Source organism: Aquarana catesbeiana, linkage group LG10, assembly GCF_042186555.1.
Source record: "Aquarana catesbeiana isolate 2022-GZ linkage group LG10, ASM4218655v1, whole genome shotgun sequence".
Classification (NCBI taxonomy): domain Eukaryota; kingdom Metazoa; phylum Chordata; class Amphibia; order Anura; family Ranidae; genus Aquarana; species Aquarana catesbeiana.
Window position 1 is genome coordinate 17963305 of NC_133333.1, and position 27614 is coordinate 17990918.

Below are 27614 nucleotides of genomic sequence, written 5' to 3' on the forward strand. Positions count from 1 at the left end.
TGGTGTAGTATGGCGGGTCAGTTGATGTAGTATGGCGGGTCAGTTGGTGTAGTATGGCGGGTCAGTTGGTGTAGTATGGCGGTCATTTAGTGTAGTATGATGGGTTAGAGTGTAGTATGGCGGGTCAGGTGGTGTAGTATGGCGGGTCAGTTGGTGTAGTATAGTGGTCAGTGTAGTGCGTGTTGGTCAGTGTTGAAATCAAGTAGGTTAGTGTTGTGGTCAGTATAGGAATCAGGTAGGTCAGTACTATTGTATTTGAAGGGACTCGGGGAGTGCTAAAAGCCCGCAGGTTAGGGGGGCGCAAATGATTTGCCTTGCCCCGGGAGCTGACAACCCACGCTACGCCACTGGACATATATACAGTGAGTGATCACAAAAAATGAATAAATAAATTAAATAAAGTGCAAGTTTATCATTTTTTGCCGGCTGTTCTTCTGATCATTGTGGTTGTACGTCCGCATAGAAGTCTATAGGCTTTCCTGTCTATAGATTTCAGGAGCCAAACGTGCAACAGCATCCAGCATAACAGTAGAAAGTGAAAGTAAAACTAACTGCACACTTCCCAACATTTTGAGATGGGAATGAGGGACACCTACTAGCAAACGTATGTAGGCATAGGACACGCCCCCTGCCACACCCCCTTAAAGGAGAATTAACCCAAAAAAAAGGTTAATTAAATCCACAAGTGCTTTTTTTTTTTTTTTTTACCACTACTACCCCGTTATATTGGCTTTTAAAATGTACAAATGCAGCAATTTAGAATTTGGATGAAAGGTTTAGGTCTGGGAAACACTTTTTGAAAGATAAAAAGTGCATTTTATATACAACTATATAGATCAGACCAAAATGAGGGACAAATGAGGAGGAATGAGGGACAGAGGGACATTGCTCCAAATCAGGGACAGTTCCTCGAAATCAGGGACCGTTGGGAGGTATGCTAACTGTAATAAGGACAATATCTCCTTCTCCATGATTCTGTAGTCCAGCACCCGGCTACATAATATATATTTCTCTAATTCAAATATTTTGTACTGCCAGAACTGAGCAAGTTTTCAACAAAGCAAGCTGTGAATTATTATAGGTTGGGCGGGATCTGGCGTAAATGAATTATGGATCATTGTCAGAGGTAGGAGATACTATAAAGAAGATTAGAGGTGAGTCGGAGAACATTATCAGGGTAGGGGGGAAATAGAAATCTGTGGTTTTTCATCACGCTTGCAGTCTGTGACATGTTTTACCTTACACTATATTACCAAAAGTATTGGGACGCCTGCCTTTACACACATGTGAACTTTACTGGCATCCCAGTCTTAGTCCGTAGGGTTCAATATTGAGTTGGCCCACCCTTTGCAGCTATAACAGCTTCACCTCTTCTGGGAAGGCCGTCCACAAGGTTTAGGAGTGTGTCAATGGGAATGTTTGACCATTCTTCCGAAAGTGCACAAAGAAAGGTCCATAAAGACACGGATGAGCGAGTTTGGGGTGGAGGAACCTAACTGGCCTGCACAGAGTCCTGACCTCAACCTTTGGGATAAATTAGCGTGGAGACTGCGAGCCAGGCCTTCTCGTCCAACATCAGTGCCTGACCTCACAAATGCGCTTCAGAAAGAATGGTCAAACATTCCCATAGACACACTCCTAAACCTTGTGGACGGCCTTCCCAGAAGAGTTGAAGCTGTTATAGCTGCAAAGGGCGGAGCCAACTCAATATTGAACCCTACGGACTAAGACTGGGATGCCATTAAAATTTATGTGCGTGTAAAGGCAGGCGTCCCAATACTTTTGGTAATATAGTGTATTTGTGTTGTTGGATTCTCTTCTCCCAGTAGAGAAGTCATACTGACTGGTAAGCGGTCAGTCTTTAAGCGTTTGTTACTTTGTTTGTGCCTAAAAGTTGTCACTGGAACAGGTTTCCCCAATCAGAACTCTTCTTCTAGTAACAAAGTAACGTTTTTTAGAAAATCTTCAGATAGATGCTTCCCCGCTCTTTCTAAAAAGATAAACGGCTGTGCATCAGCTTTTATTTGTTGGTGTGACAGTACTAACATTCTGAATTATTTATTGATTTATTTTTAAGTAAAAAATGAATTGTATTTTCTATTACCTCTGTTACTGAAAAAAAATAAAAGCTCTGTTGCCCCCCAGTGGTTAAAGTTAGTAATGTGCTTGTGACCATCTGGGAGGAAAACAATGTATTTAACCACTTCAGCTCCGGAAAGGTTTTACCCCCTTCCTCACCAGGCCATTTTTTTGCGATACGGCACTGCGTTACTTTAACTGACAATTGCGTGGTCGCGCGACGTTGTACCCAAATAAAATTGACATCCTTTTTTTCCCCACAAATAGAGCTTTCTTTTGGTGGTATTTGATCACCTCTGCGATTTTTATGTTTTGGGCTATAAACAAAAAAAAAGACAATTTTGAAAAAAAAAAAAAAAACAATATTTTTTACTTTCTGCTATAAAAACATATCCAATAAAAATTTTTTAACAAATCAAGTTTCTTCATTAATTTAAGCCAATATGTATCCTGCTACATGTTTTTGGTAAAAAAAAAAAAAAAAAATCAATAAGCGTATATTGATTGGTTTGCACAAAAGTTATAGCGTCTACGAAATGTGATAGATTTATGAATTTTTTAAATTTGGTTTTTACTAGTAATGGCGGCGATCAGCGACCTTTTAGCGGGACTGTGACATTGCGGCGGACAAATTTGACTTTAAGTGCTAAAAAAAAAAAAAAAAAAATGCAGTCACTGTATAAATAACACTGGCAGGGAAGGAAGGGGTTAGCATCAGGGGCGATCAAAGGGTTCCGCGTGCCGTGATTGGCCGCTTAGTCACCTGGGACCTGTAATGGGTCCCAGATGATTGACAGGAGGGAGGGAGCAGAGCTGAGCCCTTCCTGTGCTGAGGGGGAAGTGATGTCACCAGCCCAGGCACTGGAAGAGGCAGACTACGAGGGACCCCCTAGCAACAGGCATTTAGAAGTAAGTAAAAAAAAAAAAAAAAAAATCCAAATTTGTTTTGTATTTTTTTTTTTTAGGATTTTTCATGTATTTTTTTTTTTTTTTTTTGGGTGGAACCCCACTTTAAGTGTTCTCCTAGGGAGTGCTTGCTAACTGTGGGGGGGGGGGGGGGGGGGGAAATCTGTGACGGGAGGAAAACGGAGATCTGTGTTTCTGCTTAGCAGAAACACAAGGTCTCCGTTTTCCTCCCTCACAGACCACCGTCCTGCCTCTCCTGTGAATGATCGTGGCCGCCGCACCTGCTAATTGGCTCCCGCTATGTCCAATCACAGCGAGAGCGCGGCTCCGGTGGCGGGTGCGCACGCCCCAGAGCCGACAACATCAATCACGTACAGGTACGTGATATTGCGCTTAAGGGCTGCCCTGCCGCAGTATATGTACGTAGGGCGGTCCTTAAGTGGTTAAAGGGTAACTCCACTTTCGTGGGGAAAAAAAAATAGCAATAAAAAAAAAGTCCATATTGTATTTGAATGTTAAAATTATGAAAATTACATTTCTTTACCTGTAATAAATACATAAAATAAACTAAAGGCTATAAACAGGGAAAACATTAAAAAAAAAAAAAAGAAGAAATTGCCTTTCCTTTTCAATCTGCAGCTCTGTAGTTTTCTGTAAAATGCAATGTGGCAGCTTGGAGGTGTTCTGTATACAAACAGTGTACAGATTAACCCCCAAAAATTTCATTTTCTGCTAGTGTGATTGGTTTACTGAATTTCCCAGAAGTCTGCACTAATACAAATGACATTCTTAGCATCCCCTGCAATAAAAATTTCATCTGTGGTGAGATGCTCCCAAAGGGAAATCATGTCTAAAGGGATGCAGGCCCTGCCAATTTTTCTCATTAGGGCCCTGCAGGTGCAGCAGCTGATAATTATAAAACCACTCCTATACGGACTCGCTGTGCACATGGACACAGACAAACAAACAGCAGTTTCTTCAGAATAATAAAAGGAAGGAATCCGCAACAAAGTTTGTTATAATCCTTGCAATGTACAGAGATCACCCAGAGAGGAATGTTTTTTTTCTCAACAAAAGTGGAGTCACGCTTACATTTTTAAGAAGGCCATTAAACATTGCTTCTTTATTTGCCTAACAACTTAAATTTCAGGTAATAATTAGAAGCAGCATTGCAAGAAGTGCCATAATTCCATGCTGATAGAAGTGGTGGTGAAGCCCGTTAACGGATCCAGTGCAGGTAATCTGAACCTCAGCAGATAGGCCATCGGTGGGGTGGGTCTGATTGCCAATGCTGCAGATACTGGGGGTGGCGCATCCTCGAAGAATGAGCTCGCTGGTCTCTGTTCCCGGAGTTCCTGGAGTGGATAAAAAATGAGATCAGTAGGTTAAATGTCAATCACGGCTTTAAATACAAGTTTGGCTTCTAAAATGAAAGATAGTGTTCCATCAGATTGGGCGACCCATCAGATTTTGTAACGGAAGTGACGTTCTGTCACAGCCATCTTGGTACACCCCGCACTCTGTCACACTAAAGCCTCACACACACGATCAGATTGTTGGCCAACAAAACCATGGACTTTTGTCCGAAGGGCATTGGCCAAAACTTGTCTTGGCCCAAACTTGTCTTGTATACACACGGCCAATTGTTGGCCAACAATTATGAACGTAGTGATGTACTAGACGTACTACGTTGTTTTTCAGCTCTTTAGCGCCACCCTTTGGGCTCCTTCTGCTAATTTCGTGTTAGTAGAAGTTTGGTGAGTGTTGATTTGCGCTTTTCATTTTGCACTTTTCATTTCGCGCTATTCAGTTCGTTTCTGAACAGCCGTTCGTCAACCAGACATATTGCGGAATCGAAAGGAGATAACGTGTGGTGTTATTTACAGTGGCGTCTCCAGCTTTCATATTTAAGGGGGGGGCACATGGGGGGACAGGGACAAAAGTAGGGGGGCAAATATAAAATGCAATTATATATATATATATATATATATCTATATCTCCTGGGGCCCTTTACTACGATCCCACAACGGGCCCTTTCACATGTTCTGCAGTGAGCTCCCTTCCTACTGTATTGGGCCCCCCAGGGTGGCAGAAAACAAGAGATATATGTCACCAGCATACCAAGAAAATATAAGGGTCCAAAGCAGTGGGAGAACTATCAGGGTTGCAAATGTTGTCTTGCCACCGGGCCCTGGTGTTCTGCCACTGTGGGGTTCCCCAGCCTCCTCTTGCTGTCCTGCCCCTGCTATTGACAGCGCTGGTCTGGCATCTCTTGGAATTTACAGGCTGGTTCTCCTGATCTAAAGATGGGAGAAATCAGTCTGTTTTTTCAGTAGCTGAGAGTCCTGGTGGAGTCCTTCCTGCAACTTACTCTTTTCTCTGCCAATGAGGATGCAGGGGAAGGAGCAGATCGGGCGGCCGTGGTTGTGTGAGCGCTCACATTATGCAGTGTCAGCGAGCAGAGGGAGGGGGGAGGAATCACCCGCAGGAGCTGACTGGGGACGCTCTCCCTCTCAATAGAGACTGTGTTACTCCAGCGGCGGCCCGAGTAAGATGTGGTGCATCCGCTATGAATGCAAACAAAAAGACATTGCCTTTTTGTAAAAAAAAAAAATACATTTTTTTTAATGGGGGGGGCACAGCATAATGTTGGGGGGATCAGGGCCCCCTCTGGCCCCCCCTAGGGACTCCATTGGTTATTTATTATTGGCCTTGGAGTTAATGTTTTGACATTATTTTTTTGGTTGAATAATGATTGGATTTGTTATATTTTCTATATTTTTGGATGCATAGAATGCACTTTTTGGTTACGTTCTATTGGCAGATAGCATGTCTAATTTTATTTTCTTTTTTTAATGCACAATTAAAAAATTGTGGAGAACAATACTTGGCTGTGTGTTTTACTTCAAATGACAGTTTGGGAGTCGGCAGTTACATTTTAAAAAATACAATGTAAAATTGACAAGGGATACCAACATAGTTGTATCTTTGATCTTAAAAACTACAGGATAATGGTGTTGTGGTAACTTGCCCAAATAAAAAAAAAACATAATAATATTATTCTTGATATCACTAGAAAAAAAAAGCCTTTGAAAATTTGTTCACCGCCAAACGTATACTCTCCGGTACACGGTATTATGAGTGGACAGGGTTAGTCTGCTTCGACATTAACCAACAAAATGGTCACCTCCGAGGCGGTGACGACTTTTTCATCATTACCCGGCTGTTGTGTCAAAACACCAATGTGTTTGTGTACCGGAGTGTACACGCTTGCCGGTGTTGTGTCAAAACAGCAAGTCCTCGAAGTCTCCAATTATTGATGGTTTACAGTAACAGGAAGTGACGTAATTGGAGATCTTGATGAATTGGCTATTTTGACGGGAACACTGGCAACTCCAAAATCCATATGAATATCTTTATTGCTTACATGATGTTGAGTATAAAAAAGAGGGCTAACGCATTTCGGCAAATAGCCACAGTGCTGAGATCAAGGCTATTTGCCGAAACACACTTGCCCCTTTTTATACTCAACATCATATAAGCAATAAAGATATGCAGTGTAAAGTATTCAGACCCCCTTAAATTTTTCACTCTTTGTTATATTGCAGTCATTTGCTAAAATCATTTAAGTTCATTTTTTTCCTCATTAATGTACACACAGCACCCCATATTGACAGAAAAACACAGAATTGTTGACATTTTTGCAGATTTATTAAAAAAGAAAAACTGAAATATCACATGGTCCTAAGTATTCAGACCCTTTGCTCAGTATTTAGTAGAAGCCCCTTTTGATCTAATACAGCCATGAGTCTTTTTGAGAAAGATGCAACAAGTTTTTCCACACCTGGATTTGGGGATCCTCTGCCATTCCTCCTTGCAGATCCTCTCCAGTTCTCTCAGGTTGGATGGTAAACGTTGGTGGACGGCCATTTTTAGGTCTCTCCAGAGATGCTCAATTGGGTTTAAGTCAGGGCTCTGGCTGGGCCATTCAAGAACAGTCACAGAGTTGTTGTGAAGCCAATCCTTCGTTATTTTAGCTGTGTGCTTAGGGTCATTGTCTTGTTGGAAGGTAAACCTTCGCCCCAGTCTGAGGTCCTGAGCACTCTGGAGAAGGTTTTCGTCCAGGATATCCCTGTACTTGGCCGCATTCATCTTTCCCTCGATTGCAACCAGTCGTCCTGTCCCTGCAGCTGAAAAACACCCCAACAGCATGATGCTGCCACCACCATGCTTCACTGTTGGGACTGTATTGGACAGGTGATGAGCAGTGCCTGGTTTTCTCTACACATACCGCTTAGAATTAAGGTCAAAAAGTTCTATCTTGGTCTCATCAGACCAGAGAATCTTATTTCTCACCATCTTGGAGTTCTTCAGGTGTTGTTTAGCAAACTCCATGCAGGCTTTCATGTGTCTTGCACTGAGGAGAGGCTTCCGTTGGGCCACTCTGCCATAAAGCCCCGACTGGTGGAGGGCTGCAGTGATGGTTGACTTTCTACAACTTTCTCCTATCTCCCGACTGCATCTCTGGAGCTCAGCCACAGTAATCTTTGGGTTCTTCTTTACCTCTCTCACCAAGGCTCTTCTCCCCCGATAGCTCAGTTTGGCCGAACGGCCAGCTCTAGGAAGGGTTCTGGTTGTCACAAACGTCTTCCATTTAAGGATTATGGAGGCCACTGTGTCCTTAAGAACCTTAAGTGCAGCAGAAATTTTTTGTAACCTTGGCCAGATCTGTGCCTTGCCACAATTCTGTCTCTGAGCTCTTCAGGCAGTTCCTTTGACCTCATGATTCTCATTTGCTCTGACATGCACTGTGAGCTGTAAGGTCTTATATAGACAGGTGTGTGGCTTTCCTAATCAAGTCCACTTAGTATAATCAAACACAACTGGACTCAAATGAAGGTGTAGAACCATCTCAAGGATGATCAGAAGAAATGGACAGCACCTAAGTTAAATATATGAGTGTCACAGCAAAGGGTCTGAATACTTAGGACCATGTGATATTTCAGTTTTTCTTTTTTAATAAATCTGCAAAAATGTCAACAATTCTGTGTTTTTCTGTCAATATGGGGTGCTGTGTGTACATTAATGAGGAAAAAAATGAAGTTAAAGGATTTTAGCAAATGGCTGCAATATAACAAAGAGTGAAAAATTTAAGAGGGTCTGAATACTTTACGTCCCCACTGTACATATGGGTTTCGGAGTTACCGACTCTCTTTATTGCTTATATGATGTTGAGTATAAAAAGGGGCAAGCGTGTTTCGGCAAATAGCCTTGATCACAGCACCGAGGCTATTTGCCGAAACGCGTTAGCCCCTTTTATACTCAACATCATATAAGCAATAAAGATATACATATGGGTTTCAGAGTTGCCGACTCTTATCTTTAGTTTTTGACTACTATTGATAGCTGGAGGACATTCTAGCCATTTTTGACTCACAAGTGGTCCCCCCCCCCCCGATGTGAGGGCGTCACCTGTTCCTGATTTTCCTAATGAATGGCTTACACCTGTTGTCTGGTACAGTGTGCTCACCAGTGAAGTTATTTTATTACTTAGTCATCTCTAGCGTTGATTTTATTTTTTAGTTGGCGGTAAATTTCAGGTAAGGCAATTTTTACATCCATCCATAGAAGACCCTTATCAAGGATAGGGTTTTGGTATTATTTCTTGGGGGGGGGGGGGGGCATGTTTAAGTGATTCTAAAGGCTTAAGGTTTTTTTACCTTCATACATTTTATGCATGAAAAAACCTTCAGTATGAAGCTCTCCCCCCACCAATACTTACCCGAGCCCAATCTAGATCCAGGGCTGTGCACAAGAGCAGCTGCTTTCCCGGCTCTCTCCCTCCTCATTGACTCAGCAGAGGGAGCCATTATCAATCACAGTCAGTGAGGAGGGAGTGGGAGGGAGGGGATCGAGCCCTGTTCTGTGTGTCTTATGGGCATGCAGAGCGGGGCTCGGGAGTGAGCAAACAGGATTAACTTCCGCATAGCAGACGGCTTGCTATGGGGGGTACTTGCCAGACAGGAGGAGCCAAGAGCTCCGGCGGGAGACCCGAGAAGATGAGAAAGGGGGCTGCCCTGTGCAAAACTATTCAACAGAGCAGTTAAATATAAAATGTTTATTATTTAAAAACAATACCTTTAGTGTCACTTAAAAAAAAAAAAAAAAAGCATGCCCCCCCCCCCAAAAAAAAGAAAAAAGTGAGATCCCCACAAAAATCCATACTCAACATTCATTTGAGCATGCAGCTTGGTTGGGCAGGAAAGGCATGACATGAGCATGATAGACGGCGTCCACAATTTTTTTGTCATTTTTGCTGCAGCAAAATGGACAGTTTAGAAAAAAAACAAAACGATTTTCTGATTTCCTGTCATGTGCTGCAGACGTATGACACGCGTCCCGGTGCTGCAGACATATGACACGCGTCCCGGTGCTGCAGACGTATGACACGTATCCCGATGCTGCAGACATATGACACGCGTCCCGATGCTGCAGACATATGACACGCGTCCCGGTGCTGCAGACGTATGACACGTATCCCGATGCTGCAGACATATGACACGCGTCCCGATGCTGCAGACATATGACACGCGTCCCGATGCTGCAGACATATAACACGCGTCCCGATGCTGCAGACATATTTGACAAGTGTCCCGATGCTGCAGACGTATGACACATATATCCCAATTAGGGTGCCCACGTGTCCCGGATTGCCCGGGATTGTCCCTTATTTCAGATTTTCGTCCCGTGTCCCGGGCAGCTTCATTCTGGGACAATACAGTGTCCCGGAATGGAAAAAAAAACACACCGCCAGCACCAGTCCGACTCCGCCACCCTTATAATCATAAACTGTGTAACAGTAAAACACACACGTCATCATATGCTTAACAGTTAACTGGTTGCTAGGCTAGGGCCGCCCGCCCCGCGTCTAGCAACCAGTGACGTCAGCGGACAACGTCACGTGAGCAGTCAGGCACATTGTGGGCACTGGGCAGTGACCTACGGCTACAGCTGAGCAGCGCGCCTCTGTCCTCCGCTCCGAGAGATAGAGAGAGCAGCTGCCAGCCTGGCCCAGGCAGCCAGCCACACTTACTAGCCTGTGGCCCTGTGCCCAGTCAGTGCCAGTCCCGGGGCCGCCGACTATCCAGCAGCCGGTGCAGCAGAGAGCAGCAGCACATTGCCAGCAGCGCAACCCGACTCCGAGCTGCCCGACTTCAACTTCTCCAGTCCAGTCTCCGACTCCTCCCTCCCTCCCGCCCACAAAGTCCGTGAGTTTGCCGCCTGCCGTCGCCAGACAAACTTCCAGGTTAGTGTAACATTACACTTACAGTGAGCAGTGCACACTCCCCCTCCGTTCTGCTGCTGTCCCCCCCACCCCCCTCCATTCTGCTGCTGTCCCCCCCACCCCCCTCCATTCTGCTGCTGTCCCCCCACACTCCCCCTCCGTTCTGCTGCTGTCCCCCCCACCCCCCTCCATTCTGCTGCTGTCCCCCCCACCCCCCTCCATTCTGCTGCTGTCCCCCCACACTCCCCCTCCGTTCTGCTGCTGTCCCCCCCACCCCCCTCCATTCTGCTGCTGTCCCCCCCACCCCCCTCCATTCTGCTGCTGTCCCCCCACACTCCCCCTCCGTTCTGCTGCTGTCCCCCCCACCCCCCTCCATTCTGCTGCTGTCCCCCCCACCCCCCTCCATTCTGCTGCTGTCCCCCCACACTCCCCCTCCGTTCTGCTGCTGTCCCCCCCACCCCCCTCCATTCTGCTGCTGTCCCCCCCACCCCCCTCCATTCTGCTGCTGTCCCCCCCACCCCCCTCCATTCTGCTGCTGTCCCCCCACACTCCCCCTCCGTTCTGCTGCTGTCCCCCCCACCCCCCTCCATTCTGCTGCTGTCCCCCCCACCCCCCTCCATTCTGCTGCTGTCCCCCAACACTCCCCCTCAGTTCTGCTGCTGTTGTCCCCCACACTCCCCCTCAGATCTGCTGCTGTCCCCCCACACTCCCCCTCCATTCTGCTGCTGTCCCCCACACTCCCCCTCAGATCTGCTGCTGTCCCCCCACACTCCCCCTCCATTCTGCTGCTGTCCCCCCACACTCCCCCTCCATTCTGCTGCTGTCCCCCACACTCCCCCTCCGTTCTGCTGCTGTCCCCCACACTCCCCCTCCATTCTGCTGCTGTCCCCCCACACTCCCCCTCCGTTCTGCTGCTGTCCCCCACACTCCCCCTCCATTCTGCTGCTGTCCCCCACACTCCCCCTCCATTCTGCTGCTGTCCCCCACACTCCCCTCCATTCTTCTGCTGTCCCCCCCACCCCCATCCACTCTGCTGCTGTCCCCCACACTCCCCCTCTGTTCTGCTGCTGTCCCCCACCCCCTCTGTTCTGCTGCTTTCCCCTCACCCCCCTCCATTCTGCTGCTGTCCCCCTCCGTTCAGCTGCTGTCCCCCTCCATTCTTCCTCCATGTCCACCTTCGTTCTGCTGCTGTCCCCCTCCGTTATGCTGCTGTTCCCCCCCCGTCCTGCTGTAGCCCCCCATTCTTCCTCCGTGTCCCCCTCTGTTCTGCTGCTGTCCCTCTCCATTCTGGTGTCCCCCTCCGTTCTCCCTCCGTGTCCCCCTCCGTCCTGCTGCTGTCCCCCTCTGTCCTGATGTTGTCCCCCTCTGTCCTGCTCTCCCCCTCCATTCTTCCGGGGGGGGGGGGGGGGGGGGGGGGGGCGCGGGGGGCGGGGTGTCCCTGAATGGCAGTTTGGAAATGTGGTCACCCTAGTCCCGATGCTGCAGACATATAACACGCGTCCCGATGCTGCAGACGTATGACATGCGTCCCGATGCTGCAGACGTATTTGACAAGTGTCCCGATGCTGCAGACGTATGACACATATATCCCAATGCTGCAGACGTATGACACGCATCCTGGTGCTGCAGACATATGACACGCATCCTGGTGCTGCAGACATATGACACGCATCCTGGTGCTGCAGACATATGACACGCATCCTGGTGCTGCAGACGTATGACACGTATCCCGATGCTGCAGATGTATGACACGCGTCCCGGTGCTGCAGACGTATGACACATATCCCGGTGCTGCAGACGTATGACACGCGTCCCGGTGCTGCAGACGTATGACGCGTCCCGATGCTGCAGACATATAACACGCGTCCCGATGCTGCAGACATATGACACGCGTCCCGATGCTGCAGACGTATTTGACAAGCGTCCCGATGCTGCAGACGTATGACACATATATCCCAATGCTGCAGACGTATGACACGCATCCTGGTGCTGCAGACATATGACACGCATCGTGGTGCTGCAGACATATGACACGCGTCCCGATGCTGCAGACGTATGACACGTATCCTGATGCTGCAGACGTATGACACGCGTCCCGGTGCTGCAGACGTATGACGCGTCCCGATGCTGCAGACATATAACACGCGTCCCGATGCTGCAGACATATAACACGCGTCCCGATGCTGCAGACATATGACACGCGTCCCGATGCTGCAGACGTATTTGACAAGTGTCCCGATGCTGCAGACGTATGACACATATATCCCAATGCTGCAGACGTATGACACGCATCCTGGTGCTGCAGACATATGACACGCATCGTGGTGCTGCAGACATATGACACGCGTCCCGATGCTGCAGACGTATGACACGTATCCTGATGCTGCAGACGTATGACACGCGTCCCGGTGCTGCAGACGTGTGACACGTATCCCGATGCTGCAGACGTATGACACGTGTCCCGATGCTGCAGGCGTATGACACACGTCCTGGTGCTGCAGACATATGACACGTGTCCCGGTGCTGCAGACGTATGACGCGTCCCGATGCTGCAGACATATAACACGCGTCCCGATGCTGCAGACATATAACACGCGTCCCGATGCTGCAGACATATAACACGCGTCCCGATGCTGCAGACATATGACACGCGTCCCGATGCTGCAGACATATGACACGCGTCCCGATGCTGCAGACGTATTTGACAAGTGTCCCGATGCTGCAGACGTATGACACGTATATCCCAATGCTGCAGACGTATGACACGCATCCTGGTGCTGCAGACATATGACACGCATCCTGGTGCTGCAGACGTATGACACGCGTCCCGATGCTGCAGACGTATGACACGTATCCCGATGCTGCAGACGTATGACATGCATCCCGGTGCTGCAGACGTATATGACACGCGTCCCGGTGCTGCAGACGTATATGACACGTGTCCCGATGCTGCAGACGTATATGACACGTGTCCCGATTCTGCAGACGTATGACACGCGTCCCGGTGCTGCAGACGTATGACACGCATCCCAATGCTGCAGACGTATGACACGCGTCCCGGTGCTGCAGACGTATATGACACGTGTCCCGGTGCTGCAGACGTATGACACGCGTCCCGGTTCTGCAGACGTATATGACACGTGTCCCGATGCTGCAGACGTATGACACGTATATCCCAATGCTGCAGACGTATGACACGCATCCTGGTGCTGCAGACATATGACACGCATCCTGGTGCTGCAGACGTATGACACGCGTCCCGATGCTGCAGACGTATGACACGTATCCCGATGCTGCAGACGTATGACATGCATCCCGGTGCTGCAGACGTATATGACACGCGTCCCGGTGCTGCAGACGTATATGACACGTGTCCCGATGCTGCAGACGTATATGACACGTGTCCCGATTCTGCAGACGTATGACACGCGTCCCGGTGCTGCAGACGTATGACACGCATCCCAATGCTGCAGACGTATGACACGCGTCCCGGTGCTGCAGACGTATATGACACGTGTCCCGGTGCTGCAGACGTATGACACGCGTCCCGGTTCTGCAGACGTATATGACACGTGTCCCGATGCTGCAGACATATGACACGTATCCTGATGCTGCAGACGTATGACACGCGTCCCGGTGCTGCAGACGTATGACACGTATCCCGATGCTGCAGACGTATGACACGTGTCCCGATGCTGCAGGCGTATGACACACGTCCTGGTGCTGCAGACATATGACACGTGTCCCGGTGCTGCAGACGTATGACGCGTCCCGATGCTGCAGACATATAACACGCGTCCCGATGCTGCAGACATATAACACGCGTCCCGATGCTGCAGACATATAACACGCGTCCCGATGCTGCAGACATATGACACGCGTCCCGATGCTGCAGACATATGACACGCGTCCCGATGCTGCAGACGTATTTGACAAGTGTCCCGATGCTGCAGACGTATGACACGTATATCCCAATGCTGCAGACGTATGACACGCATCCTGGTGCTGCAGACATATGACACGCATCCTGGTGCTGCAGACGTATGACACGCGTCCCGATGCTGCAGACGTATGACACGTATCCCGATGCTGCAGACGTATGACACGTATCCCGATGCTGCAGACGTATGACATGCATCCCGGTGCTGCAGACGTATATGACACGTGTCCCGATGCTGCAGACGTATATGACACGTGTCCCGATTCTGCAGACGTATGACACGCGTCCCGGTGCTGCAGACGTATGACACGCATCCCAATGCTGCAGACGTATGACACGCGTCCCGGTGCTGCAGACGTATATGACACGTGTCCCGATGCTGCAGACGTATGACACGCGTCCCGGTGCTGCAGACGTATGACACGCGTCCTGATGCTGCAGACGTATGACACGCGTCCTGATGCTGCAGATGTATGACACGTGTCCCCATGCTGCTGACGTATAACAGAAGTTAGGGGCTGACCACAGTAGAATTCTCTTTTTTATGTATGCGCAGTCTATAGGCAATCTCACACCCTCCTCCATTGTTGGTTATACTGTATATTGACCAAGCTGTTATGTCCTCTTTTCCTGGTCACATACCTGTGATTTTGGAGTATTGTACAATGCAGCGCGTCTCTTCTCCGGTGCAAGTCATGGTCATCCCGGTGTCACACCATTGAGCTCCACTGGCCTTACAGGTAGGACAAATCAAGCCGTTGGGTTCATCATTATCTGGTAATACTGGAGAGGGAGAGAAGAATGCAGTGATAGTGAGGTAAGAGAGGATTTCAGAATGGAAGTAAAGGATAGGAATGAATCGGTGTTGATTTACTAAAACTGGAGAGTGCAAAATCTGGTGCAGCTGTGTATGGTAGCCAATCAGCTTCTAGCTTCAGCTTGTTCAATCAAGCTGTACCAATAAAACCTGGAAGCTGATTGGTTTCTATGCAGAGCTGCACCAGATTTTGCACTCTTCAGTTTTAATAAATTAACCCCTAAGTGTACTTCATATATGAGCATCTATATTTATCATTTACTACACACTTACAATGCAAACAAAAACTCTGCAAAGTCGTCTTTGGTTAACCACTTCAATGCCGGACACTTTCACCCCCTTCCCGCCCAGGACAATTTTTCAGCTTTCAGCGCTGTCACACTTTGAATGACAATTGTGCGGTCCTGCAGCGCTGTACCCAAATAAAATTATTATATTTTTTTTGCCACAAATAGAGCTTTCTTGTGGTATTTAATCACCTCTGTTTTTTTTTTACTTTTTGCTAAACAAATTTAAAAAAAAGACAGAAATTTTTGAAAAAAAAACGTTTTTTGTTGTTTCTGTTTTCTCCTTCACTGATGGGCACTGATGAGTAGGCACTAATATACAGCACTGATAGGTAATACTGATGGGCACTAATAGATGGCACTGACAGGCATTAATGATGGGCACTGATTGACATTTTTGATTGGCATCTGATGGGCACTGATTGGAATCTCTGGTGGGGCACCTCTGATGGGTGCTGCGCTGATAATCAATGCGCTGATTATCAGCGCAGACCCCCCTCCCGTCAGGAGAGCCGCCGATCGGCGCGCATGAGCAGCTTATCCTGGTCGACGTCATATGATGCCCAGTCAGGAGAACTGGGCCACCTTGCGGAGGTCATTACGCTGGTAGGGAAGTGTTTAAAATTGATCCTTCTTTTCTTCACAAATCTGCATAATTAAATTCCTTACATTTCACAATATTCAGCATTGTTGTCTTAGTTTAGACTTTGTATATAAAGCCATCCTGGAGCTCCAGTCCTGTCATTTTGCCTAGGCTAATATGGTGTCGCCAGTCTGCTGCAGGCAGGGGGAAGCATTTCCTCAGTCTCCAGTGATCACTTACTCTGTACATTGTAACTTTAAAGCAATTCACAATCAAGGCCTCAGCGGGAGCTGATCTGTGTCAGGCATTTGTGTACATAGCTACTGATCACTTACACTGTCAGGGCTGGTGCAAGGATTTTTGACACCCTAGACAAAACCTCATTTTGCCACCCCCCTTGGCTCCACCCCTGACTCCACCCCCTTTGCCTTGCCCGTGTATACCCCATGTTTTTAATGAAGCATCCATCAAATGCAGCCTCCCCAGCGCCCATCAAATGCAGTCTCACCAGCGCCCATCAAATGCAGTCTCACCAGCGCCCATTAAATGCAGCCTCACCAGCGCCCATCAAATGCAGCCTCAACAGCGCCCATTAAATGCAGCCTCACCAGCGCCCATCAATGCAGCCTACCAGTGCCTATCAAATGCAGCCTCACCAGCGCCTATCAAATGCAGCCTCACCAGCGCCTATCAAATGCAGCCTCACCAGCGCCCATCAATGCAGCATCACCAGCGCCCATCAATGCAGCCTCACCAGCGCCCATCAATGAATGTTTGCTTGCTTCCATTCATTCAGGAGGAGTCGAGACACAGTCCTCCACCGCCACTGTGCCTCTGACACGATGTGCGAACAGATGCTGAGACTTAGTTGCTTGCTGCAAAGAGAAGAGAGTAGGAACACCAGTGGCCGGACGCCCTAGGCAACAGTGTACCCTAAGCGGCTGCCTAGTTTGCCTAGTGGTAGCACCGGCCCTGTACACTGTACATTATAATGTTGTAGTAAGTTGCAAGGCAAGAGGCTGCAGCAGGGGACGATCTTTCTCAGACATTTGTGAACACAGCCAAGAACTGCACAGGCACCAGAATTTACACAACTGTGTATTCAGCATTTAAGTTCAGGAAGTAAAAGCTGACTCCAGAAGATGCCTGAACAAAGATGGTGCTGTCCTTCTGCATAGATAAGCTGATAAAGACAGGGTGGTGGTGGTGGTGCTGTGATCTCTGTGAGCGATAATAACTACCTGGAAGATTTACGCTGACAAATTACCGAACATTCCATACATACCATGAAAATGTATATCTGATGAAAGGTCCACGTTAAGTTTTACAAACTTTCTTTTTGGGTACACTTTGGGAACTCTGTGACCAGTTGCTGCCATTAGGGCTGCTGTTAGAAATCACGGGGCCCCATACAGCCTACCTGACAGAGCCCCCCCCCTTTCCCCTTTTCCCCGGCCAAAACTGACTGAGGACATATACTTATCAGTCCCTTCCTCTGTATGCCTCAGCTGCACAGCTGAATGAATATGAAGTGCTCAGAGGCTTCCTGCTTGTTCACAAACGGAAGCATAGCAAACACAGTTTACAATGCTTCAGTGATGAATGGACACAGGAGTGATTGGTGCTGATCGCTCACTGTGTTCATTCAGGAAAGGAAGGGGCCAGTAAATAACATATTTACCGACCCCCTCACCTGCTCTCCATCCTGCAACATCCCCCTGCATACCTCCCAACTGTCCCTGATTTTTGAGGGACTGTCCCTGATTTGGAGCAATGTCCCTCTGTCCCTCATTCCCCCTCATTTGTCCCTCATTTTGATCTGATCTCTATAGTTGTATATAAAATGCACTTTTTTCCCAAAAGTGTTTCCCAGTGCCAAACCTTTCATCCAAATTCTAAATTGCTGCTTTTGTACATTTTAAAAGCCAATATAAAGGAATAGTAGTGGTAAAAGCCCTTGTGGATTTAATTAACATTTTTTTTGGGTTAATTTTCCTTTAAGGGGGTGTGGCAGGGGGTGTGTCCTATGCCTACATACGTTTGCTGGTAGGTGTCCCTCATTCCCATCTCAAAATGTTGGGAGGTGAGCCCCTGTGTGCCTGCATCAGCAGGCAGCGGGAGAGGAGGGCAGTTGGCAGCATTGCGGGGGAAAGGGGCACACATGGGGGCCCGGACAGCAGATAGAAGGGGTGCATGTACTAGAACAAATCCCCCTGCAGTGCAGCCAGAGGGAGAGGAGGAGAAGCTGGCAGCACTGCAGGGGGAGGCAGGAGAGGATCGGTGTCTGCAATAAGATCAGCCGGACCTCCCACTCAGCAGGTTCCTGAGCCCCCCTTTTGAACTGATGGAGCCCGGGCCCAGTACAGGAGGACTGGCTGTACTGCCTTATCAGCGGCTCTGGCTGCCGGGGTTCTGAAAGCAAGGAGGTGGCAGGCGGAGCTTCTGATCATGTGACCACTGTGACTGGCTGTTGCTGTGGTCACATGATTGGGAGGCCTCCCCAGCCGAGTATATATGCGTACAGCCGGTGTTAAAGCGGAACCTTCAGTCATTTTTTTCATCTTTCCATCTATTAAATCTTCTGCCCTTGTTGTTGTTTTAACTTTGGATAGTAAAACATTTTTTTCTGCCAGTAAATCCCTTATACAGCCCACTTCCTGTTTCTTGTCTGGTCATTAGCCTAGGCTTATGTCATCATGCACAGCTCTCTCTCTCTCTTACTCTCATGAGAGTTTGCCAGGAAGGGAGGGGATGAGTCATAAGAGGGCCAATGAGAGCTGCAGAGCTGGAAGTGTGCCTCTGTGTGTCTGTGTAAATCCAGGAAGTGAACAGGGCAGCAGCTTCAGCTGCCCACAGTTAAAATGGCCACAGCCAGACTCAGTAGAGGGAGATTTCAGCAGCATATTTGGCAAGTAAAGAATCAGAGTATATGTAAAATAATATACAAAGTGGTTGGAGGGAAGCTTCAGAATGGCAAAAGATGTTTTTATTACAAATTATGTGAGCAGACTGCAGTTCCTCTTTAAGGCCCATCCGCCATGCTGACACTTATTTGCGTTACACTGGCAGGAAGAGGTTAAAAAAGGGATGCCATTGCCTCTCTTCCTTTTCCCAATGTTCCCAAGTTTTACTTTTATAACCCCAACCAAAAACTTTTTTTTTTTTTGTTTTGGAAAAATCAGGGTAAGGTTAGAACCTCTGCCATTTTTTTGTATTGTTTTTAGGCCTCATGCACACTTGGCATACAATTTGCTGCTTATACAGAAGAGGTGCGCATCGTCCCGGGTCTCACAATTCGATTACAATTATTCTGCCAACGATTCGACCATGCATCACGATTACTGCCTGTGGTTTCCATCAAAAAAATTCAAACAGTCAGAAGAACTCCGTTATTTTTATTTTTATCTGCTCTAAAAAAAAAACTTCAACATTTTTTTCCCCACAAATAGATTTCTTTTGGTGGTATTTGATCACCACTTGGGGTTTTTATTTTTTGCTAAACAAACGAAAATAGAGTGAAAATTTAAGAAAAAAAAAATTCATAGTTTGTTACAAAATTTTGCAAACAGGTAATTTTTCACTTTCACTGATGTGCCAGCGCATTCATCAGCATATTTATATAGGCTGCACCAATGGGCACTGATAGGTGGCACTAATGGACACTGATGAGGCAGCACTGGTGGGCACTGAAAAGCAGCAGAAGGGCACTGATAGGTGGCATTGATAGGCAGCACTGATAGGTGGCACTGATGGGCGGAATTGATGGGCGCTGATAGATGACACTAATGAGGAGGCACTGATGGGCACTGATTGGTGGAACATAGAAAGGAGCAGAGATTTCCCTACAAAGTGGTTATATCAGCATTGTAATAACAATACAAACAATGATTATTGACAATCCAATATAAGGTTATCGAAAAATCACCTTTATGTTGTGAGTGCTGCCTGTCTCCTTGGCATCTCTTTCCAGAACTTGCTGGATTCCCTACATGCTTTGCAGGTTCTCCTCAATTTCTAAGGACTACCCCCCATGGTCCCTTGCTGCCTGCAAAAGCAGTGATTTCCTGTACTGACTCCACCTCCTAAAACTCCTACTCTCAGCACCTTTGCAGGCTCTGTGAAATGTGTGACACAGCAGTGCCTACTCATGGGGCATAGTGACTACATGTCCCAGAATCCAAGGAATGAAATGTGCGGGATCTTCACAAAGTAAGTTTACAAACTTAAAGATGGCTTAGAGCAGCCCTCAACATTTCCACCCGGCAGGCAGAGTTGAACGGGAGCCGATTCTCGCCGTGTTTGGAGGAAGAAAAATGCTGGCTATGACCCTAAGAACACCATCCCTACAGTCAAGCACAGAGGTGGAAACATGATGCTTTGGGGCTGTTTCTCTGCTAAAGGCACAGGCCAACTTTGCCCCATTGAGGGGCCAATAGGCTTGGGCATGTATTGTAAAATCTTGGATGAGAACTTTCCTCCCTCCAGAATACTGAAGATGGGTCGTGGCATGACAATGACCCAAAAGATACCGCCAGGGCAATGGCAAGATACCGCTAAAGAAGAGTGGACCAAAATCCCTCCTGAGATGTGTGCAAACCTGGTCACCAACTACAAGAAATGTCTGACTTCTGTGCTTGCCAACAAGCACCTTCTTCCCTCAGGCAGAACACTGAAGATGGGTTAAGGATGGGTCTTCCAGCATGACAATAAATTAAAACATACCACCAAGGCAACATAGGAAGAGGAAGCACATTAAGGTCATAGAGTGGCCTAGCCAGTCTCCAGACCTTAATTCTATAGAAAATTTATGGAGGGAGTTGAAACTTCGAGTTGCCATGGGACAGCCAAGAAACCTTAAGGATTTAGAGAAGATCTGTAAAAAAGAGTAGACCAAAATCCCTCCTGAGATGTGTGCAAACCTGGTCACCAACTACAAGAAATGTCTTACCTCTGTGCTTGCCAACAAGGGTTTCTCCACCAAGTACTAAGTCATGTTTTGCTTAACTTTTGTATGATGTGTTTTTTCTTGATTTTTCGATTTTTCGTTGATATTCTGTCTCTATCATTTAAAATACACCCATGATAAAAATTATAGACTCTTCCATTTTTTTTGTAACGTACAAAATCTGCAGGGGATTAAATCATTATTTTCCCCAGTGTAGCATTAATGTATTTACTTAACAATGCAGTAATGTGTACAGTGCCTTATTGTATTTATTAGACATGTGTAATTTGTTTCGTTCTGAATTCGCTTTTCAACTAAATTTGACAAATTCGTTAATTCGTAAACATTCGAATTAACAAAAACCCGCTTTACAAATTTTTCCGAAAATTCGGAAATTTGAAAGTTCGAAAATCCAAAAATTCAAAAGAACAAAAATAAGAACGAAATTCCAAAAATTCAAAAACCTGAAAATTCGATAATGCGAAACAATAACTAACTTAACTAATAATAATAAATATTGCTAACTATTAAATTATAGGTATTAGAATTTCCTTTCAAATTTGGCTGTTAGTGAACGTAATGAATATGAATTTATCCGAAGTTACGAATTATCCGAAATAACGAATGTAGCATCTAAATAAATGGAACGTAACTAATTAATAATAATAAATAATAATAACAACTTTTTATTATTATTATTAATTCCTTACGTTTCATTCATGTAGATGCTACATTCGTTATTTCGGATAATTCATATTCATTCCATTCATAAACAGCCAAATTTGAAAGGAAATTCCAATACCTATAATTTAATAATATTTATTATTATTATTTAAGTTACTTATTATTTCGCATTATCGAATTTTCAGGAATTTCGTTCTTATTTTCGTTCTTTTGAATTTTTGGATTTTCATTCTTATTTTAACATTTTTGGATTTTAGGTTTTTCGAACTTTCAAATTCAAATCAAGTTAGTAATAGTTATTATTTCAGATTTTCGGGTTTTTGAATTTCCAAATTTTCGTTTCTTTTTGAATGAACGAATACCGCATCTAAACGAATATAACATAACGAATTCAAATTTTTCCGAAGTTACAAATTTATTCAAAATAACGAATTTCGATCATAATGCATGACCCGAAAAATGAAAAAAAAACAAAAAAAAACCGAATGAAATAAAAACAAACAAATTTTTCGGCAGGGCACATGTCTAGAATTGATCACAGTCAGATCAATAAAATATGATTTATGTTAATATTGTTAAAGTTGTTGTTGTTAATATTTATTTTTGTAACTTAATTCTGCATAAAATGTTTAACAGTGTAATTTTATGAGATAATTTATGAGGGCGTGTTTATGGGGGCAGAATTAGGGGCGGGGCAAAGTAGGGGTTGGGTGGGGCAACTGGTGGCGAGTAACTCTGACTAGTAGTTTAGGACTTGAAATTCGGAGCCCTGGCTTAGAGTAATAGAAATAGGACAATTGTGGAAATGTATACTATACTGTATATGATTTTACATTGTGACCACACAGGAGCAGTACTCACGCTGCGGCTGGGAAGGGGTGCAGTTATCGGTGTAACAACAAGAAATCCCCTTTTTTGATTTGCTGTTGTAAGTGCTGAAAATCCCCGGATGCCCACACTGAGTTTCCGGCACGCAGGTTCTTCCAAAGTACTCGCCCTTTTTCACTCCATCTACAAGTAGAGGGAAAAAAAGATGTAATTTTATACATTTTTTAGTGTTTGGTTTAAATTGGTCGATTTGCATATTGCTAGACCTCCCAGCTAAGGAAAATAAAAAAAGTCATCATAGATTTTATCCAAAAAATTCATGACTGTAACCTTTATACAAAAATCTTCTTAACCACTTCCTGACCGCCCACCGCAGATATACTTGGGCAGGGTTGGCCACTCTGTGCCGGATCACGTACCTAGTACGTGATCCAACGCTTTCCGGTCTGGGGAGCGTGCGCGTGCGCCGCCAGCAGCCCACTCTCACTATGATCACACACAGCTGGAGCCTAGCGGCGGGTACTGCAGACTTACTGTCTGCCGGCACCCACCGATTGTACAGTACACAGGCAGAGCGGCAATCTGCCTATGTAAACAAGGCAGATCGCTGTTCTGTCAGTAGGGAAGGCATGGATCCTGTAGTAAAGGACCCCTAGTAAAAGCACCTCCCCCCACAGTGAGTAAGCACAGGCTAGGCAGACAGTTAACCCTTTGATCGCCCCTGATGTTTACCCCTTCCCAGCCAGTGTCATTAGTACAGTGACAGTGCATATGTTTAACACTGATCGCTGTATTAGTGTCCCTGCAAAGAAGGGAAAAAGAAACAAATTGATCTGTAGTAAAAATCAGCACACAGTACACACATTACACATAGTTAGGCACACATTTACCCCTTGATTGCCTCTAGATGTTAACCCCTTCCTGCCCCGTGTCTTTAGTACAGTGACAGTGTATAGTATTATCACTGATAACTGTATTAGTGTCACTGGTGATGTCAGTTAGTCATTTCCCAAAAAAGTGTCAGTTAGTGTCAGATTGCCTGCTCCACCATCACAGTACAAATATAAGTCACTGATCACCGCCATAAGTAGTATCTATCCCATAGTTTGTAGACGCTATAACTTTCACACAACCAATCACTACACACTTATTGGGATTTTCTTTGTACCAACACTGTACACCCTACTACCTACCTCACTCTACACCCCACTACCTACCTCACTCTACACCCCACTACCTATCTCACCGTACACCCCACTACCTACCTAACCCTACACCCCGCTACCTACCTCACTCTACACCCCACTACCTACCTCACTCTACACCCCACTACCTACCTCACCCTACACCCAACTACCTACCTCACCATACACCCCACTACCTACCTCACTCTACACCTCACTACCTACCTAACTCTACACCCCACTACCTACCTCACCCTACACCCAACTACCTACCTCACCATACACCCCACTACCTACCTCACTCTACACCTCACTACCTACCTAACCCTACACCCCACTACCTACCTAACCCTACACCCCACTACCTACCTCACTCTACACCTCACTACCTACCTCACTCTACACCTCACTACCTACCTCACCCTATACCTCACTACCTACCTCACCCTACACCCAACTACCTACCTCACCATACACCCCACTACCTACCTCACTCACTATACACCACACTAAACACCTCACTGTACACCCACTATCCCCTTATACCCCCATAATCCCCTGTGCAACTCACTCCCCCCTGCACCCCACTGCCCCCATTCACCCTACTGTCCCCTTTGCACACCACAACCCCCCTGCCCCCTTCCTGTCCACCTCCCTGCCCCCCCTGTGCACCTGACTACTCCCCCATACACCCCACTTCCCCCATTTCCACCCTACTGTCCCTGTGTACCCCAATGCCCCCATTTCCCCCTGTTCCCCCCTGTGCAAACCACTGCCCCCCCATGTTCCCCCATCCACCCTACTGTTCCCCCTTGCACCTCACAATTGTGTACCCCAATGCCCCCCATTTCCCCCTGTTCAACCCACTGCTCCCCTGTGTAACTCACTTCCTCCCATGTGCCCCCAACCACCCTACTGTCCCCCATGTACCTCACAGCCCGCCTGTCCCCTCACTGCCCACCTCCCTGCCACCCTGTGCAACTGACTACTCCCCCATACACCCCACTTCTCCCATGTCCACCCTACTGTCCCTGTGTACCCCAATGCCCCCATCTCCCCCTGTTCCCCCTGTGCAAACCACTGCCCCCCCATGTTCCCCCATCCACCCTACTGTTCCCCCTTGCACCTCACAATCTCCTTGTCCCCTTACTCTCCACCTTCCTGCCCCTCTGTGCACCTGATTACTCCCCTGTACACCCCACTACCCTCATGTCTGCCCTATTGTCCCCATTTCCCACTGTTCCACCCACTGCTCTCCTCCTGCATCTAACTGTCCCTATGTACCCCACTGCCTCCCTGTGCACCACACCATACACCCAGCCATTGACTACACCCCTGCCCACTCTAATGCACTCTAATGTTCACCATCAATCTCTCCACTGCCTCCTGTGCAGTACCCCCCATCCACCGCACTGTCCCCCCATAAACTCCACTGCCCTCATGTACATCCCACTATACACCCAGCTCCCCTGTTCACTTGATTAAACCCCTGCCCACTCTACTGTCCCCCGTCCACCTCCTAACTCTCCACTGCCTCTTTGTCCCCACCACTCCTCTGTCCACTTCACTACCCCTCTGACCCACCATTGAGCCTCTCTGCCCACCTATCCACTCCACTACCCCCCTGTACCCCCATTGCCCCCCTGCATACTCTATTGTCCCTGCACTGCCCCTTAGTCTACCCCAATGCCCCTTGTCCATCCCACAACCCACTACTTCCCCCCTGTCCATATCTTAACCCCTTCCTGTTTCACCACTGAGCACCATTGCCCCTCATTTTTCCACTGAGCGCCACTTTTCCTTCCACTGATAACAGACATTGGACTTTTTTTCTTACCACTGACCACAGATGGTGGGAAATTTTTCCTCCCACTGATCATTAAGGTCGAACATTTTTCCTCCCGCTGACCACAAACCAGAAGCATTTGCACCCCCCCCCGACCAACAGTATATGGGGTACCAGAACACATGACCGCTGTCCCCTGTGCATTGTGCTTTACATTACAATAGCTCTGAGCAAAGTGCTCATTGCCTCTACAGTTGCTGGTTGCAGTCTCTGACTAATGAAGGTCTTCTATAAGGTAGGCTTACAGAAGGTTTTAGCTCTCTGCCCATATTCTGTTTTATTTTATGGCTCCTAATGGCTTAGGTTGAGCCGTGTCGGTGAAATTGAACCTAAAAAACACCCATGGTAGCCAAAGAGTCACCGTGCCTCTGAGCTGTTTGTCTATTTTTCCATAATACATACAGAAGGTCTAAGTCCAATCTAAGTCCAATAGAGAAAGTATTTGCTCATAAAAGATCATTGACCGGCAGGTAGCATACCTTCTATGCTTACTGTGTGGGTAGCCGCACATACCCTTCCCGAGGCACACGACACATTATTCCCTGTGCAGAAAGTTGCACCTTGCACCAGACAGACTGTGCAGGAGAGGGAGAGACCTGCAGGACACAAAACATTGTAACATATAAATGTATGATGTAAGAGGCAAACCTACGGTGGTGCCCAAAACAAAACACCTAAGTGTTAGAGATGTGCACAATGGAAAAATGTGTTTCATTTTGGATTCGTTCATTGAGTTAATCATTTTGTTTTGTCATATTCATTATGTTAGAATATATCATTTTTGGAATTCGGTTTGTATTTTCCTTATTTTCAAGTCGATCGGAAATTCAAATGTTTATATTTGTTCTATTTTATTCTATTCTAGTCTGTTTTTTCTATTTCTATTCTTTACTTTAATATTCTATTCTACTCTAATTTTTTTTATTTTCTGTTCTATTGCATTTTATTATTTTCTATTCTATACCTTTCGTTGTATACGATTTTATTCTATTCTTTTCTATAAAGCAGACTAAATAGGAATCATTTATCACTTATTTCACTTTTTTCCTTACTGTTTCCATTTCAATTCATTTTTCAAATTCAAATTAATTCTCAAATTCTAATTCATTTGCAAATTCAAATTCAATTTTTAATTTGAATTCGGATAATTTGTTTTGCTATAATGTATTTCGGATTCGTTGAAATTCCTTACTATTTTCGGAGATTGGATACATCAGAATCTCCAAATTTCTGTGAAAGTGAAAATTTCTATTTGTAATGAAACAAACTGCACATGCCTACTAAGTGTACAAAAAACAAAATTGCACGTAAAAAACACACACACAAAAGTGCACTTAAGGGGGGGGGTCTCTAGTCCACCTCACGAAGAAGTAGGACCTTACACTGACCCTCCGGGATGCAAGGCTTCTGACAGGGGCAAGGCTCAACTTGGTCCACATAGCCAAAGGACTGGCGGACCCCTCTCCTCATGGTTACCAAAAGCCAACCACCAAGTACTAGGTGAGGGGCTCTTCCAAAGAGAGACCCCTTGGTTCAGGGGAGGAAGGAACCTGATAGCCACAAAGCCTTCCCCTAGACTTCAGGGTAGCCACACCCTTTAACCAAATGAGAAAGAGAACACAGACAAAAGTGCAGAACAATAAATAAATAGTGAGGATGCAGGTGCACTCGCTAGGCCTCGTGGCCTGGTAGCAAAAATTGTCCCAAATTTAGCCAAAAGGCCTAGCCCATGGAGGTGCAGTGCAGAAAAAAACCTGTAGTGATGTAACCTTGTGCTCATTCACAGTGGGTTTTCCCAGGCCCAAGTGTTACTAAGAGCAAGGATATGTGTGTGAGCTGCTCAGGTTGTATGGGAATGAAGTCCTGTGCCCACTGCTGTGAGTGCCAGCTGTGAAGGGAGCTCGCCTATGCTCCAGGCAATAGTAGAGAGTGACTAGGTGTCCCGAGAGCCGCACATCAAGTCAAGACCTGCTGTATGTCAGTGAATGGCAGTCTCAGCCTGGATCCCGACCTGGCCACGCCTCAATGGGTTTCATTCCGACCACCAGGGCTTAATCATAAGTAAGTACTTATGAGTAAGTTCCGGTGGGGAAGTGAAATGCGTTGGGGGCATGCCATGGTGGGGCCCAGACTGAGACTGCCATTCACTATCACACAGTAGGTCTTGACAAGCATATTATCACCTATGCTGAGAAGAGGTCCTTTAGGCAAAAGGTGTGCACTCCCCTCC

General features: G+C 46.6%; 1 protein-coding gene across 1 annotated transcript; it reads right to left on the reverse strand.

Annotated features, from left to right (window-relative positions):
- Positions 1–4131: 4131 nt before the first annotated feature.
- LOC141111491 (phospholipase A2 inhibitor and Ly6/PLAUR domain-containing protein-like) lies at positions 4132–26854 on the reverse strand. The gene is made up of 5 exons (XM_073603783.1): positions 26744–26854; positions 25864–26032; positions 22388–22537; positions 14853–14993; positions 4132–4340 (listed from the first exon to the last, which is right to left on the reverse strand). The coding sequence occupies exons 1-5, from the start codon at positions 26852–26854 to the stop codon at positions 4132–4134; spliced, it is 780 nt and encodes a 259-aa protein (XP_073459884.1).
- Between the last annotated feature and the right edge of the window lie 760 nt (positions 26855–27614).